The sequence below is a fragment of the Eufriesea mexicana genome, unplaced genomic scaffold (assembly GCF_001483705.2).
Source record: "Eufriesea mexicana isolate 0111107269 unplaced genomic scaffold, ASM148370v2 scaffold1808, whole genome shotgun sequence".
Taxonomy (NCBI): Eukaryota; Metazoa; Arthropoda; class Insecta; order Hymenoptera; family Apidae; genus Eufriesea; species Eufriesea mexicana.
The window spans coordinates 51,114-64,671 of record NW_016909925.1 but is presented as its reverse complement, the minus strand read 5'-3'; the positions used below and the strand labels follow the sequence as shown (position 1 = coordinate 64,671).

The 13,558-nt window shown below is 49.1% G+C and overlaps 1 protein-coding gene across 1 annotated transcript in view; it reads right to left on the bottom strand.

Moving 5' to 3' along the window:
- Positions 1-11,779, bottom strand: part of LOC108549110 (endoglucanase) — a 20,507-nt gene extending 8,728 nt beyond the window's left edge. The window contains exons 1-2 of the mRNA XM_017902356.1: positions 11,641-11,779; positions 10,872-11,555 (exon numbers count right to left, since the gene is read on the bottom strand). Of these exons, the coding sequence (XP_017757845.1) occupies positions 10,872-11,555; positions 11,641-11,763 (807 nt within the window). The 5' untranslated portion in view covers positions 11,764-11,779. The remainder of the gene's footprint in view (positions 1-10,871; positions 11,556-11,640) is intronic.
- Positions 11,780-13,558: the final 1,779 nt, after the last annotated feature.

Sequence of the window (13,558 nt, the reverse complement as noted above, 5' to 3'; positions counted from 1 at the left end):
GTGCAGTCTCACCGGCAGGGAACGTTTCTCCCTGGTTCCCCTTCGAGGAATCGTCCGGTGCACGGCGCGGAATTGCCGCTGGACGAGAGAGCATCGCGATTAGTCGAGGCGGGGAACGCTGGCGCAGCTCGCGGAGCAGCCGAACGGCAGGAATCTCGATGGACCGGCGAAATTACCGCCGGCTAAACAGGCCTCGGCCGTGTACGAAAGTGTTAACTGGCCCGGGTAGTCCTTCATCGGCCGCTCGATTTTTACACACCACGAGGCGTGTGCGTGTCCAGGTTGAAAGACGTCGAGAAAAGGAGAGAGGGAGAGAGAAGGAGCGCCGATCTCGCGCCAAGGGAACGCTCCTAGCGCGGCAAATTATTAACAATCAGGCAGGTGTTTGCGCGGTTCTCGCAAGATTTGCTAACGAGCCGGCATTTTCGAGGTGCCGACTCGAGGCATATAATTATATGCTCGCCTCCCTGCTCGTATGCACGCCTCGATACAGCCGGTTATCTACAGGGTGTTCCAATTACGCAAATCGATCGGTTACACTCGGGCTGAACGATCGGAACTCGCGTTCCGATGGCCGCGGGTTCCGGCTCGCAACTGGCAGGCAGATGGGGCCCGCGTTTATCGCCGCTCGCCGGCTAATATTACCCAGGCATATTTTCTTCCAACGTTTCGGTGAATTGATTCGAGATTGTTCGTATTCCTCGCGCCACGGAGATCTGGCTTCCCGTTGGGTCGGCGATCGGTGCTCCACGGGTTCCCAGCAGCGATCTTATCGATGGGACGAGCTTCCTCCGCGATTAACGTCTACGATTTCGTCACTTTCCTTTTTCCCAGTCGAACGCACCGAGTGCACGGTGTGCTCCGTGAGCAAGTGACATCGACTGCTCGTTAATTTGCAGAAATTGGTAATCCGCGAACGGCAGCCAATTTCTCGAGGATCCTCTCGAACGCCATTGAAACGCCGCTCCATTAGCCGCTAAAACAATCGATACCTGGAACCAGCGATACTTCGTACCCGCAGAAGCAGCGAGGTAGCGTTCCCGGGATCGTTTCCTCGCAAATCGTTCCTCGTCACGGCCTCGTGATTACCCGCGGTACCCCTACTCGCGTACCTACCCCTTCACGGTGACGGCCATTTTCTGCGTCCTCCGAAACGAGCCTCGTCCTTCGCGAAAAATTCGTCGCCATTCGCGGAGGCTCGCGCGGGAAACTGGAGCGAGATGGCGCGTAAACCGGTGCAACTTCGCCACCCTGTAGACGAGGCGGCTGAACGGCCGCGGCGTGAAACCGGTGGGTATGATTACCCACTTTAGTTAACGATCTTCGCAGCCCCGTGGCGGTTCCGAAAGGTCAGAAAGAAAACCGCAAGAAAGAAGCGAGAAGAGCCGAGCGGAACGCCGGACCTTCCAGAGCCACTCTCTCGCATCCGGCCTGGACAGAGGCGGCCGTGAATTCCGAGACGTACGCGAGCCTCGCGATGCTTCCAGCTGGATGTTGATACGCCGCGGCGACAGATGCACGTTGCACGTCCATCAATGGGTAATCGAAGGTGGAGCAATTTTCTTCCACCAGTGAGAAAATTCTCCAACGGGTTACCGTGGAAGGATATAAATACTCTCCTGTAATTCGTCTTACTAATGTTCGTTCCCTGTACTCCTTCCCAAACTCGCGGACCCTCATGCCACCACAAGCATCGCTCTATCTAATTCTCGATAAAGGCTGGGCAAAGGATTGCAAATCCTCCATAGACAGACAGATAGTTAACTCGCATCCTTCTGAACCTTTACCCCCATCGAAAGACCCGAGTCGAGGAGACAACAGGTTTACTTCTTTACGATCAGCATCCCACGACTCGTGGACACCTAGACTTCCTAAAATAAAAGAGATTAAAATTTCCCAAGGACCGAAAAACAAATTGACAATTTGTTTAAACTTCCAGCTTCACTAAGAACCATCGAACTCCGTACATACCTCTCCAACCGACATTCTGTCAATAGGAAGAAATGCACTCCTTATACATCTCGACAACCAATGACAGCAACACCTGAACTTATAAAACACAAAAGACAGGGAACAGACAAGTTCAAAAACCAAACCAACGCTGTGAACATATCCACTCCTGTATCATCTCGAAACAAACTCTTGTGAAAATCTCCATTAACTAATTTACGTTTGTAAGAGGATGTAAACCTTGTCAGACCTCTTCCCATCTATCCTGAAATTCACCCGATCCACGTTTAACACGAAAGCAGCCGTGGATTTGTCCTTAGTGGTTGCCTTCTCTCAGTATGTCGAATTTGTCTAGATACTGAACACTTAGGTTGTGTAATAAGGAGCAATTTTGTTTGTGTACACTGTATTACACTGATGATTACGATTTGGGTGATTGATGTGTACGTATCTTTTTGGTATGTCGTCTTTGCCTTTCGTTTTACGCGATGTCTTCGCCTTTTGTCTTACGTCTTCTGATGTATACCGATCGACATCCAGTTTTCATCTGACGTTTTCTTCGAGTCCTAACCCACGCCTCTGTTGTCTAGTCGTGTTCTGTTTGGTGTCTCCTCACCAACGGTTTGTGTTGATTGTTTTAAAGTAGTCATGGGTGGAGGAAAGATAGGGTTTTTGATTAGATGGGATGTTTTCGAAGCACCTTTGCTTCGGGAGTGGGAAAATGTCAGGGAAGTTTCCCTTCGGTATTGTTCTTGGTCGAGATTTATGCGTGGATATCTGCTTCACGTTGCAGTGGGTCAGTCATACGTGTATCCCTTTTGTTGGGTCTGATCGTAGGTAATGTTGTCCATAGTCTGTGTCTTTGAGTGTGTTATAATTTCCAATCTTCTAGAAAGACGTCTAACCTTCGTTACTGCCATCGCAACACCAAGTATTGAAAAAGCGAGAATGCCCTCGTTCTAGACGAACTCTTTAGGCGGTAAAATGACGAGAAAATTCAGCAAAGAGGAGTAACATTTTCCATAAGTTAATCCGACTTTCGCGTCAACTCGTGGTACGCAAAAGACACTTATCCATTGCGCGATACGTCATGCAGCACGAAGCCCAAGGTGCGAACGAAGGATTCAAATGCGTCTCTGCTCTCCGAGAATCTCTGCCGCGATGGGTCGAACGAGCCAAAGGATAATTAAGTGCATACATCGGAGGCATGTTCGGGGTGTGCATGTGCCTCGAAAAAGTGAGCGGCAACACACCACGATAATGTTTAATTACACGCTCTCTTTATACACTTTACCGCGTAACCTTCCGGTACTCTTTGACTCCGCGGGCTGCCATGCTCTCTTCCCTCTGATCCTCGCAGGGTCTCCGCAGCGCTTTGACTCCGCCACTCTAATTCCGACTGCGTGCTTTTTGATCCCTCTGCGATTTCTCATTACCTCGCATCGCGTCGCACACTCGTCACCGAAAATCTCGTCGCTCCGCGCAGGGTCCTTGCTCGAAGCTGCTCGAATTTCCGCGCCGGGTTCGCGCGAACGAGTTCTCCGGAGTTGCACGAGTGCTCGACTTCCTTGGACGACGAACATCTCCAAGTTTCGCCATTTTTTGTACTCCCTTCCGGCGAAAATTGCCAGTCGAAAGTCGAGGCGCAGTTACGTTTGCTCGCGCTTCATCGACGCGCAAGAAGGCCGCGCGCCACTCGACCCCCTGCCATCCTCCTCGCTGTTCTCCCTCGTCGGAGTGGGTTCAATTAAGGGAAACGAAAAGAGAGATCCCTCCACGAAGAGATCGAACCACGCGAGCTCGAAGCACACGGGCCTCGAAAGTGGAATGTTTAACGCGAGCACCGGGACGAACGCGTAAATCGAATTCTCGACGAACCCACAAGCGCAAACACTCGCGTGGTGGTAAATAAGCGTGGGTAAATAAGACGAGCTATATTTCCCCCGATTCATCCCGAGGCGTAATATTTTCTCGGGAGAAAAACCGATGACGCGAGACGGGTATTATCTCGGTTCGGGGAAGATGTTTCGCGAAAGAGTTGGATGCAAGTGCCCGGGCGACCATAGGTCGTCGGAGAGGGATGAAAGAAGAATGGCGGAGGACGAAGGAGGGAAAATAGGCGATATTGGGATAACGAGTAGCCGGGGTCCCTTTGGAAAAAGTCGGGGCAAAAAGTCGAGAAGTCGCGTAAGATTCCATCGAAAAGTAGCAACTTTTTTATTACGCCGGTCTGCTCCCGGAGGACGCAAGTTTCGGCGATAAAGAAAAACTCGCCGGGCTGTCGATCGACACGCGTGGAAAATTCGAGGGTCTCCAAGAGAGAGAGAGAGAAAGTTATTACGAGACGTCATTCCGAGGACGAAATATCTCGAGAACTGTCAGGGAAAAGTGGTTTCGAAGACAACCTTTCTATTTCTTCGAATCTTTCGTTGAACTCTAAATAAGAGCGATTTTCTATTCGCGTGAATCGCTATGGAAAATTAGCAACTCCAGTTTTCACGCGAAATCTTCCACTTTTCCTCCTGTGGTCGTCCCCCGCGCCGTCATCCAATCTCCATTCTTCCATCGCGTCGACCCAGCATCCGCCACCCCACCTATTATCTCATACCCACGACCGCGATTTCCATCCCCATTCGTTCCAAGGCTGTGAAATCTCGAAGAATATAACGCGGCGAGACGAGCGTCTGGTCGAAAATCAGCTTCAGCCTGGAAATATCACGAGCGGGCCGCGCAGATTGACGCGAGTACGCGACACCACGCTCGATCTCCGTCGTATTTCAGCCGGCGTGCAGAGCAACGCGACAGCGAGTATGCAAAACGCGTGCATGTTCGTAAGCGTGAAATTACACGGCGTATGTACGCTGGTAACCCCGGGCGAGCGCACGAGCGCGTATAACGCGCGGCGAAGGGGAGGATCGAGGCTCGCGATCAGCCAGCCCGGGCACGAGCCGAAAACCCTTACTTTGGAATTTCGTAAATGGCAGCGGCGGCCCAATTAGCGTAATAAAGTGGCTGGATGCGTCGCTGGAATCGCCTACTCGCGCGTACCAACTGCCTCGGGGACATGTGCGCTCCGATCGATCCACCCTGTCGTCGCGGTCGATATTCTTACCCGAGAGCTGCTTCATATACGCGGTTCCGAGAAACGCGAGGACCGGGTGGCCATAAAAGATCGAAGATGAAAGTCCGTCATCGTGGCTGAATTTTATTTCGACGGGGACTTCGCGATTGGTCGTTTCCATTTTGTTACCTGCTCAGCTTTCGCGCTTCGCTGCTGCAGCGAACGCGAACCGAACCGAAGGGAACGTTCGAAAGGCGAATTTTCATTAGAGGGATTCGAGTAGGAGATTCCTGGCTGTCTCTTAGCACCCCGAGCATGTCGGCGTCGAAGTCTGCTCGCAGAACCGTATTGTATACGGATTGCGATTGAATTATAATAATGAAATACTTGTTATAATTATTATAATAATTATCATAAACTAATTATAATACATAAAATTGTTGCTTCCGCGGAATAGACTTTTAATAACGAATCGTGACGTTCAAAGGGGTGAACTTCCTCCATTTGTTTGATTGCATTTCCCATTTCTTTGCGTACATCGTGGGATGATGCTAGCTTTACAACACATTTCCGGGGAAACGAGAATAATCATCAGGTTCGTTCCAGGAACGAGCCTTATTAATTTCATTGACTTTTCAATTAGGGAGAAAGAAAATTGCCGTCGTATAATTGCAATTTGTATGCACGACACCGGTGGGTTTTCCTTGTGTTATAATTTATTTCTTATTTTACAGAATGCACGCGATAATAAACACGAGAGAGGTCGTGCTTTGTAATTAATTAACTAATTTGTTTTTCGCCATAAGCATTCCGCGAATCCGTGGTATAAGACTCGCTTCCAACTGTTGAAACCCGCTGTTACCTAAAATTCTGTTACGAAGAAGATTGACAAAAGCCCCCTCGATTACTGACGCTGCACACCTGATAGTACCCCGCGTTCTCTACGATACGATCGATAGACTTCCCCTCTGAATTACCACGTAATCAAATCTGCCTGACAATTCCTACCAATCGACACGTTCCCTTAACTTCTCACAGTGGAATCGAAGGGAGACCACCCGGAAGCTCCACCCTGGGGCACAGCTATTCGCGCTTGGTCTCTTCCTGCGCTGCACACGTCTTCGGGTACTTTGAACGATAAATATCTCGCGGTGGCTCGCGTGCCGCGGTCGGTTGCACGCGTGCACGTTTATTAGACGAGATCTATGCCGTTAAAGCACGGAATCGGTAAACGGATCGCGAATGCCGTCGTCGCTGCACGAGCTTGAATGGCGAGCTTCGGAAGAAAAGCTCCGGTATCGGGGCTGCATCTCTTTTAACGCTTCGCGAGACTGCGACGTCGCGCGAACTTTTCCCGTGGAATACCTCCACGCTCGCGTTCTCCCGGAAAAACCTTGCGATTTTTCAAACGAGCCACGCCGATTCGCGACTCGCCTTGTTCCAGCGGAAAACGGCTCGCCGTTCAGTCGCGATTCGCGCAGCGCGTTGCCCGGGAGAGAAAAAGGAAGGGAAAACAGACACCGGGGGCAAAAGTAAAAGCGTTACGTGTCAATTAAACGATATTCTGCCGGCACACGGTTTTTCCACCTCGCCCCGGCTACACGTGTATACGTACGCGTCCGGTAATTAATCGTGCCGCTCGAACAACGTTTCGTATAATTTTATCATTACATCCGACTTGACGCGTGCACGGGCACGAGACAGATTCGACGGTCATAATTAAAATCTCTCGGATCAGCGAGCCGCGCGCGGGGCGCCCCGTTTCATCCGCACGATTCGACAAAACCTTTCGCAGAATTTCCCTTACCGATCAGCCGGCTTTTTCCGCGAGATAGACCGAGACTAACGGCGTCCAATCGGGCTCCGAATTTTTTTCTTCCTTCGCACATCGTTAACGCGTTTTTTCTCCTTTTTCTTTAAATAACCTTGTATTATTATTAGCGACAGGAAAAGTGGATTTTCCCTTCGCGGTATTTCTCGGGTTTTTACGATAAAGCACGGAAAGTACGTTGGGAGAAGACGCGCGTTCCGAGGCAAAAATATGGATAAAACTCGCGTGGGTGTGGATGGAACTTCACGGTTTATTACGAGACGTAAGCTAGCGTGGGCGCGAAGGATATCTTGGTACCCGCGCGACGCGCCGATCTAATACCTATAAAACAATTGCCCCCACCCCTTTCCCGAATAACAAAGGAAAATAAATACGCAGAGAGGAGGAATTCGTCGAAGCGTCGCGCAATTGCCTGAAATCCGTCCCGATAACGGCATTATCTACGGCTCGTTTAATTAAACGATCCGATAGGACCGGGTCGGGAAAGCTCGCGCGATTTCCCGGAAATTAAAATAAACATGCCGGCACGGTGTCTCGCGTCCATCCGCGGGAACGTTTGGAAAATCAATTTTCGATCAGCCGTGCCGCACCGTGGATCGCTCGATCCCCGTTTCAAAACAGCGGAAAAATAAAACAGACACGAAAAAGCGAGGGAAATACCGGGAAAAATATGGAAACGAAGCGAACGAACCGCGCGGCGGCAGGAAGATCGAGCCCCGAGATGAAAATCCCGCGAGCTTTCGTTCTCTTTCGGTCCTCCGGTACCATTGACGAATTAAAAGGAGTAACACCGGTGGACGTACCGGAGGACTTCCGGTTGCGCGCAGCGGTTAGGGGCCCGTAACGGGCGCGAAGAAGATGAATCGCGGCTGCTTTGCATGCCACGCATCGACGCGAAGCACCCACGAAGGAAATAACTCGGGTTGTATGGCGTCGATAAAAGTTGCGTGCTCGGAATGCTAATGCGTTACAAATGTACCTGGTACATGTACGAGTCACTCGTATTGTTAGGCTGATTTGGCGGATGGAAGAGGGAGACAAGAGACGCGACAGATGTCGAGGGATCGCGGCTCACACCGGAGACTTTGATCATTCAAGGTTACCTTATGAATCATATCGCGTACTCCACGTGTGCCTAACTTTTATCTGACACGCGCGAGTACGGTTAACTTTGGCACCCGGTTTTCCTCTTCGTCGGAAAAATGGAAAATTTCACGCGAGATCGATGCGGAATTATTCGGAAAATTAGAGGGATCAAATCGGAATTAATTTCGTTCGAGGTAACCCTTAACCTGTTGTCCCAGGTATTAATTATCTTCCCGAAACCCAGACGCGAATTATTTGTATAGTATTTTTATATCGGCACGAAGCGCGCATGGATCCACTGTTATTCGCAAAAATTGTTATCGCGAGGAATCGAATTAATAAATAATCATCTTCGAATGAACGCAGATAATGTATCGTTCCCGGCTGATACCCGGGAAATTAATGAGTAACCGACTACATTATCGAAGATTCGCGATCGGCGAATGGAGGCAAAATCGGCGAGTGGGGTCGATAATAGAATTTCAAATCATCCCACGAAATGGTGTAAATTTCTTATCGGACGTCGATCAGAACTAATATTCGTTTGCTTTGTCACTGATAATCGAGCGAAATCTTGCTATCTGGAAAGCGTTACGCGTTACACATCCGCCGGGATGATTAGCGAATCGTTATCTATCTGGACACTTGTCGCGCAGAGATACGCGCGACAGCCAGAGTTAGTTGTAACCCGAAAGACGGAACGCGGAGGAAAGAAAGGAGTAATCGCGATACAGCGATTTTCCAGTCGATCGGTTCCCTCTTTTGTATCGACTTTCTCCGATCGGGATGCGTCGGAATAAAACCGGAGAAGAGCGTTCGATTTCGCCCGACTCAGCGCCGGCCATTATTACAGGCTTTTGGGTCCAATAACTCTTCTACTCTCACTTGTTGCTGTGGCGTCGCGATGCCCTTCGCGCCGCGGTTCCCTTCCACTTGGCTCTTTTTTCCCCCTTTTTTTATTTTTTCCCTTCCACTCCTTCGTTCCTCTCGTCGCGATTTTTCATCGTCGAACGAGCAACGAGTGGCGGAAGGGGATTGATCGCGCGCCCTCGACGGACGGCGAGGAACCGGAAGTCGGACGGGACCGGCTGGAATTCGCGGCAGGCCCTTTAATTTCGCCGTCCTTGGCGTGGTAGGAAATGAAAGTTTACGAGTGAGGTTCCGAGTTATATGAAGCTCCGGGCTCGCGACGTAATAACCACGGTGTAATCCAGCGATCCTGTTTTTCCGGCTGCTTCCTGTTTCGGGTTTATAGGAGCAGGCGTGGGAAAGTTTCGGCCAGAAACGTCGGGATTAACGTTGAATACTTGACAAATATTCGAGGAGTTTCGAGCACGTGGAAGAACTTGCTTTTAATTATTTTCTCCGCTGAAATAACGATAGTCCCGTCGACGCGGAATATCCGGTAACCAATTAAACGATCTCGTTTCCCCATTTTTGTTCGCGTATCCAGAGGCGACATTACCTACTCCGTTATCCGATACTTCGCGTCCGTATACGATTTTCCTAACGAGGCGTATCCACGCGTGTCCGCCATTACCGAAATTCCCGATTCCTCCGTAATTATACGTATAACCGGTGGAAAGATGTCGTTCGGCGAATCGGCGAAACAAACGATCTCGAAAGGCGATTTCGCTGTGGCGGGATTCCAGTCACGAAGCTCTTCCACTTACCGCGCACCGATAGAAATATAGAGATACTTTTTCCCGAGCGGTGAATCATTTATTCGAATCGTTTCTCTCCAATCAAAGGCGGACGAACATTTTACGCTGCACCGTTCGATAGATCGGCGATGTTTATCGGCGAGCCGTGCAGCCGCCGCGATTTCCCTTGAAATATTTAACAAAAGGACGGCCGTGCCGTGCCGTGCCGTGCCGTGCCGTGCCGTGCCGTGCCGTGCCGTGCCGGCGAGGAATTAATTTTTCAGACCAGTCGATTAGGTGGTCGCTTCATCTCCGTAGATGCCATCGAAATTCCAAATTCCACGACGACTGCTCGATATCCAACGCTCTCGGTACCGCAGATCCCGGCTATCCATACGAATCGGATTTTACCAAATTGGAGTAGAATTTTCACGAACGTGGCCTCGGTTTCCCGGGGCGTGTACACTGGCACACGCTCGACAGGGGTAACAGAAACGGGGAAAAGGTGGAAAAAGAAGCGGAGGATCGGAGAAGACGCTGCTAAGAGAGCTACGTCGGATGATGAAGCGAATCAAGTAACAGTGGTGGCTTACGTGCGATGCAGCCCTAAAGCATCGACCGGGCAGCGAGTTTCCTGGAAACGCGTTAGCAACGAAACGTCTGTGCTTGGAATTTTCAAGCACGCCGAATTACATCCCCGTCACGGAATCAATGGTAGCCGAGAAATACGTAAGCGATGACGTCGACGAGGAAGGAAAGCAGGGGTATGTTGTTCCGCGCGTTTGCTGCCTCCACCCGGGCCACTCGTGGGAATTTTAATTTATTCCCCAGGGAGCTGGCGAACGTCGGTAGAAGGGTAACTAGCAGGTTAGCTGCGTCGCAGTTTGCTACGAGATTAGCAACGCATCGCTGATCGGTGTCGTACTCGCAGCAAAGATACGACAAAGGAGCTTCGATGCACGAAGATCGATAGAATAATCAGAATTTATTTGAAACTGTCATAATCGTTATTAGCAAAAGTAGTGCAAGTATTACTCGATTTTTCGATACATCGTTACGATACATAGGTTAAAGCTCGAACGTTAGAATCGTATATAAACACCTTCGTATGATTGAACACGTTAATTGGAAACTGAACACACTTCCTTACGAATTATCCGTCAGCGGCATCGTATCGAAGTCGGTGAAATGTATCTCCTGATATATAGCTAATTACTAGTTTTCGTCATCTCGTTCCTTATCGCCGGAATCTAATTCAGAATCGTTTCCACCATGGTACAACAGATGGATTTACACTGACCGAATCAGCGGGCTCGGTAGTGGCATCTGAGTCTGAGTCTGTCCAAGGGTTAGTGGTTGGTTCTGTAGAGCTTGAGTCTGCCCAAGGGGTAGAGGTTGGTTCTGTAGAGCTTGAGTCTGTCCAAGGGTTAGTGGTTGGTTCTGTAGAGCTTGACTCTGTCCAAGGGGTAGAGGTTGGTTCTGTAGAGCTTGACTCTGTCCAAGGGGTAGAGGTTGGTTCTGTAGAGCTTGACTCTGTCCAAGGGGTAGAGGTTGGTTCTGTAGAGCTTGACTCTGTCCAAGGGGTAGAGGTTGGTTCTGTAGAGCTTGACTCTGTCCAAGGGGTAGAAGTTGGTTCTGTAGAGCTTGACTCTGTCCAACTCGTGGAAGTTGTTTCCGTGCTAGTAGTGGTTGGTTCCGTGGTAGTGGTTGTGGTTGATTCCGTGGTAGTACTGGTGGTTGGTTCTGGTGTGGTCGTTGTTGCGTGAGGATCAGGAATAGCGTAAACGGTAGCCTTTAGCATCAGGCCCCAGCCTGGTCTTCCGACTACCAGGACGACGACCGAATCTGATCCAAGGTAGCCTTTGATAGGCCTGATGCTTACCACCTTTGGATTCACGTCTATCACGCTGATGAATGAGATTACATAGCCGGGTGGAGCAACCGCATTGATTGTCACGGTCTGACTAACCCCGGGCACTAGTGGCTGCAAGCAGAAGCACGGGTTTTAAAGTTGGAAATTCGTTATTAATTATCGATTAACCGTAAAACTATCGCGATAGATTTCTTACCTTGAATACAGGCGTCTCGCTGACGAGCTGGTCGTTGAACCAACGCCTGCCAAGAATCAAATTGTTACCCCATGCGCAGGCAATTAGGGACAAACAGGCGAGCAAGAAAATTTGACTACGCATCTTGAATATCCTCGGCACGAACTGGTCTGACTGATGTCTCAAATGTGTCGTGCAACTGTCCACGATATATTATATAGCTTTTCCTTATCAACAGTCACAGACAATTCGTCGAAGATTAACCCGATTATATTAACTCGAAGATCATTATCATAGAGTAGTGACAACAACTTACATAACGATATCTGCTTTTCGCTTTTCATCGTACACCTCGTGAAGGTGACTGATACTTCCACTACTGTACTTGGCGATGCAGATATTTCCCCCTCCGCGATCATGGCTGCTACTTTCGTTTGTACCTTTCAAACAGTCAAAGATGAGGCTCTTATCGATACTTCTCCCACCACGGTGAGAAGGCAAATGAGAAGCGGCAAGAATTCTTAAAAATTAAGGTATCGCAGTACCGTATTTTTGCCATCATGTGCACGTAGCTTTACGAGGGTTACCGAAAGAGCGAGGGTCGAAGGTATAAAGTCCAGGTTAGTTGAGTAAAGCCCTGGACGATGCGTCAGGCCCTTAACACGACCATATTTGGGGGAAACGCAGGAAATAACATAGGGGATAAAAACATAGGGAAACATAGGAAAGCTCGTGGGAAAGAAATATAAAATGGACCAACAACGACAAAAGGTTAGTTATTATCGAATTGCAGTCTAAGACAGTCATTGTTGACTCGAGTTACAAAATCGAGAATCGAAGTCGAACAGAGTTGTACAATAGTATCGTAATGTCGAGGAATAATTCGTACCTTTATTGTCAGTCGTACATTTTCATATTATGTGTTATTATCGAATTGCAGTCTAAGACAGTCATTGTTGACTCGAGTTACAAAATCGAGAATCGAAATCGAACAGAGTTGTACAATAGTATCATAATGTCGAGGAATAATTCGTATTGTCACTCGTACATTTTCATATTATAGTTAATTTATCGTTACCGATAAACATTACCGTCGTCCAATTTCCACGATATCCGTTCGAGCATCGCGAAAACTTTCATCCTTCCCCGAAACTAACCGCGTTATTTTCCCTTCACCCGGAACAGGCGATGCTGTCCCCCCTGTATCCATTCCTCGGTGCATCCAGTCGAAATCCGGCTCAGTCCAAAGAGACGACGATTTACAAGACGGAAATTGACGCATTCGTTTCCGGATTACCATGAAAATGGTAGCCCGAGACCACGAGATGCGATCCGGGATCCTTATCTGCCGAGACGACAGTAACGACTCATCTTCCACGGCACTGTTCATTGTCAACTCGCTGGGGGGTCAGATAAATCGAGATACACGCGATAACGAATCGCTGTGCACGCTGCAGTAAATTGAAAGTGATTTTTAAGGCTGTGACGTCGAACTATAACATGGCCACGAATTCTACTTACAGCCGATTAAGATCGAGGGAAGGAGACTGGCGATATAGCATTCGATATTTTTCTACTCCGCTAGGCTGTCGGAATGGAATATTTCGAACGCATAGACACAAATATGCGAAGCGTGATTGAAGGATGAACCGATCGATCACCGATACGGAAGAACAAAACGGTGCACATCGCGTTTATTTTCGTCGTTTGCCCTCTGATAACCGATCTCGCGTGTGTCACGATCTTCCTCGAGGATAATTAAAATTCGCGGTACTCTGTCTTCCGAGAAACGATCCATTGATCATGCGGCTGTTATGCGACTCCTTCGTGAGAACCGAGAGTAACGAGCTCGACTTTCTACTTATTCTAGAGTAGCAGATTACGAGACATGTCTCTGGACAAAGTCGGACGTCGCGAAATTCCGCAAATGAAATCTCAA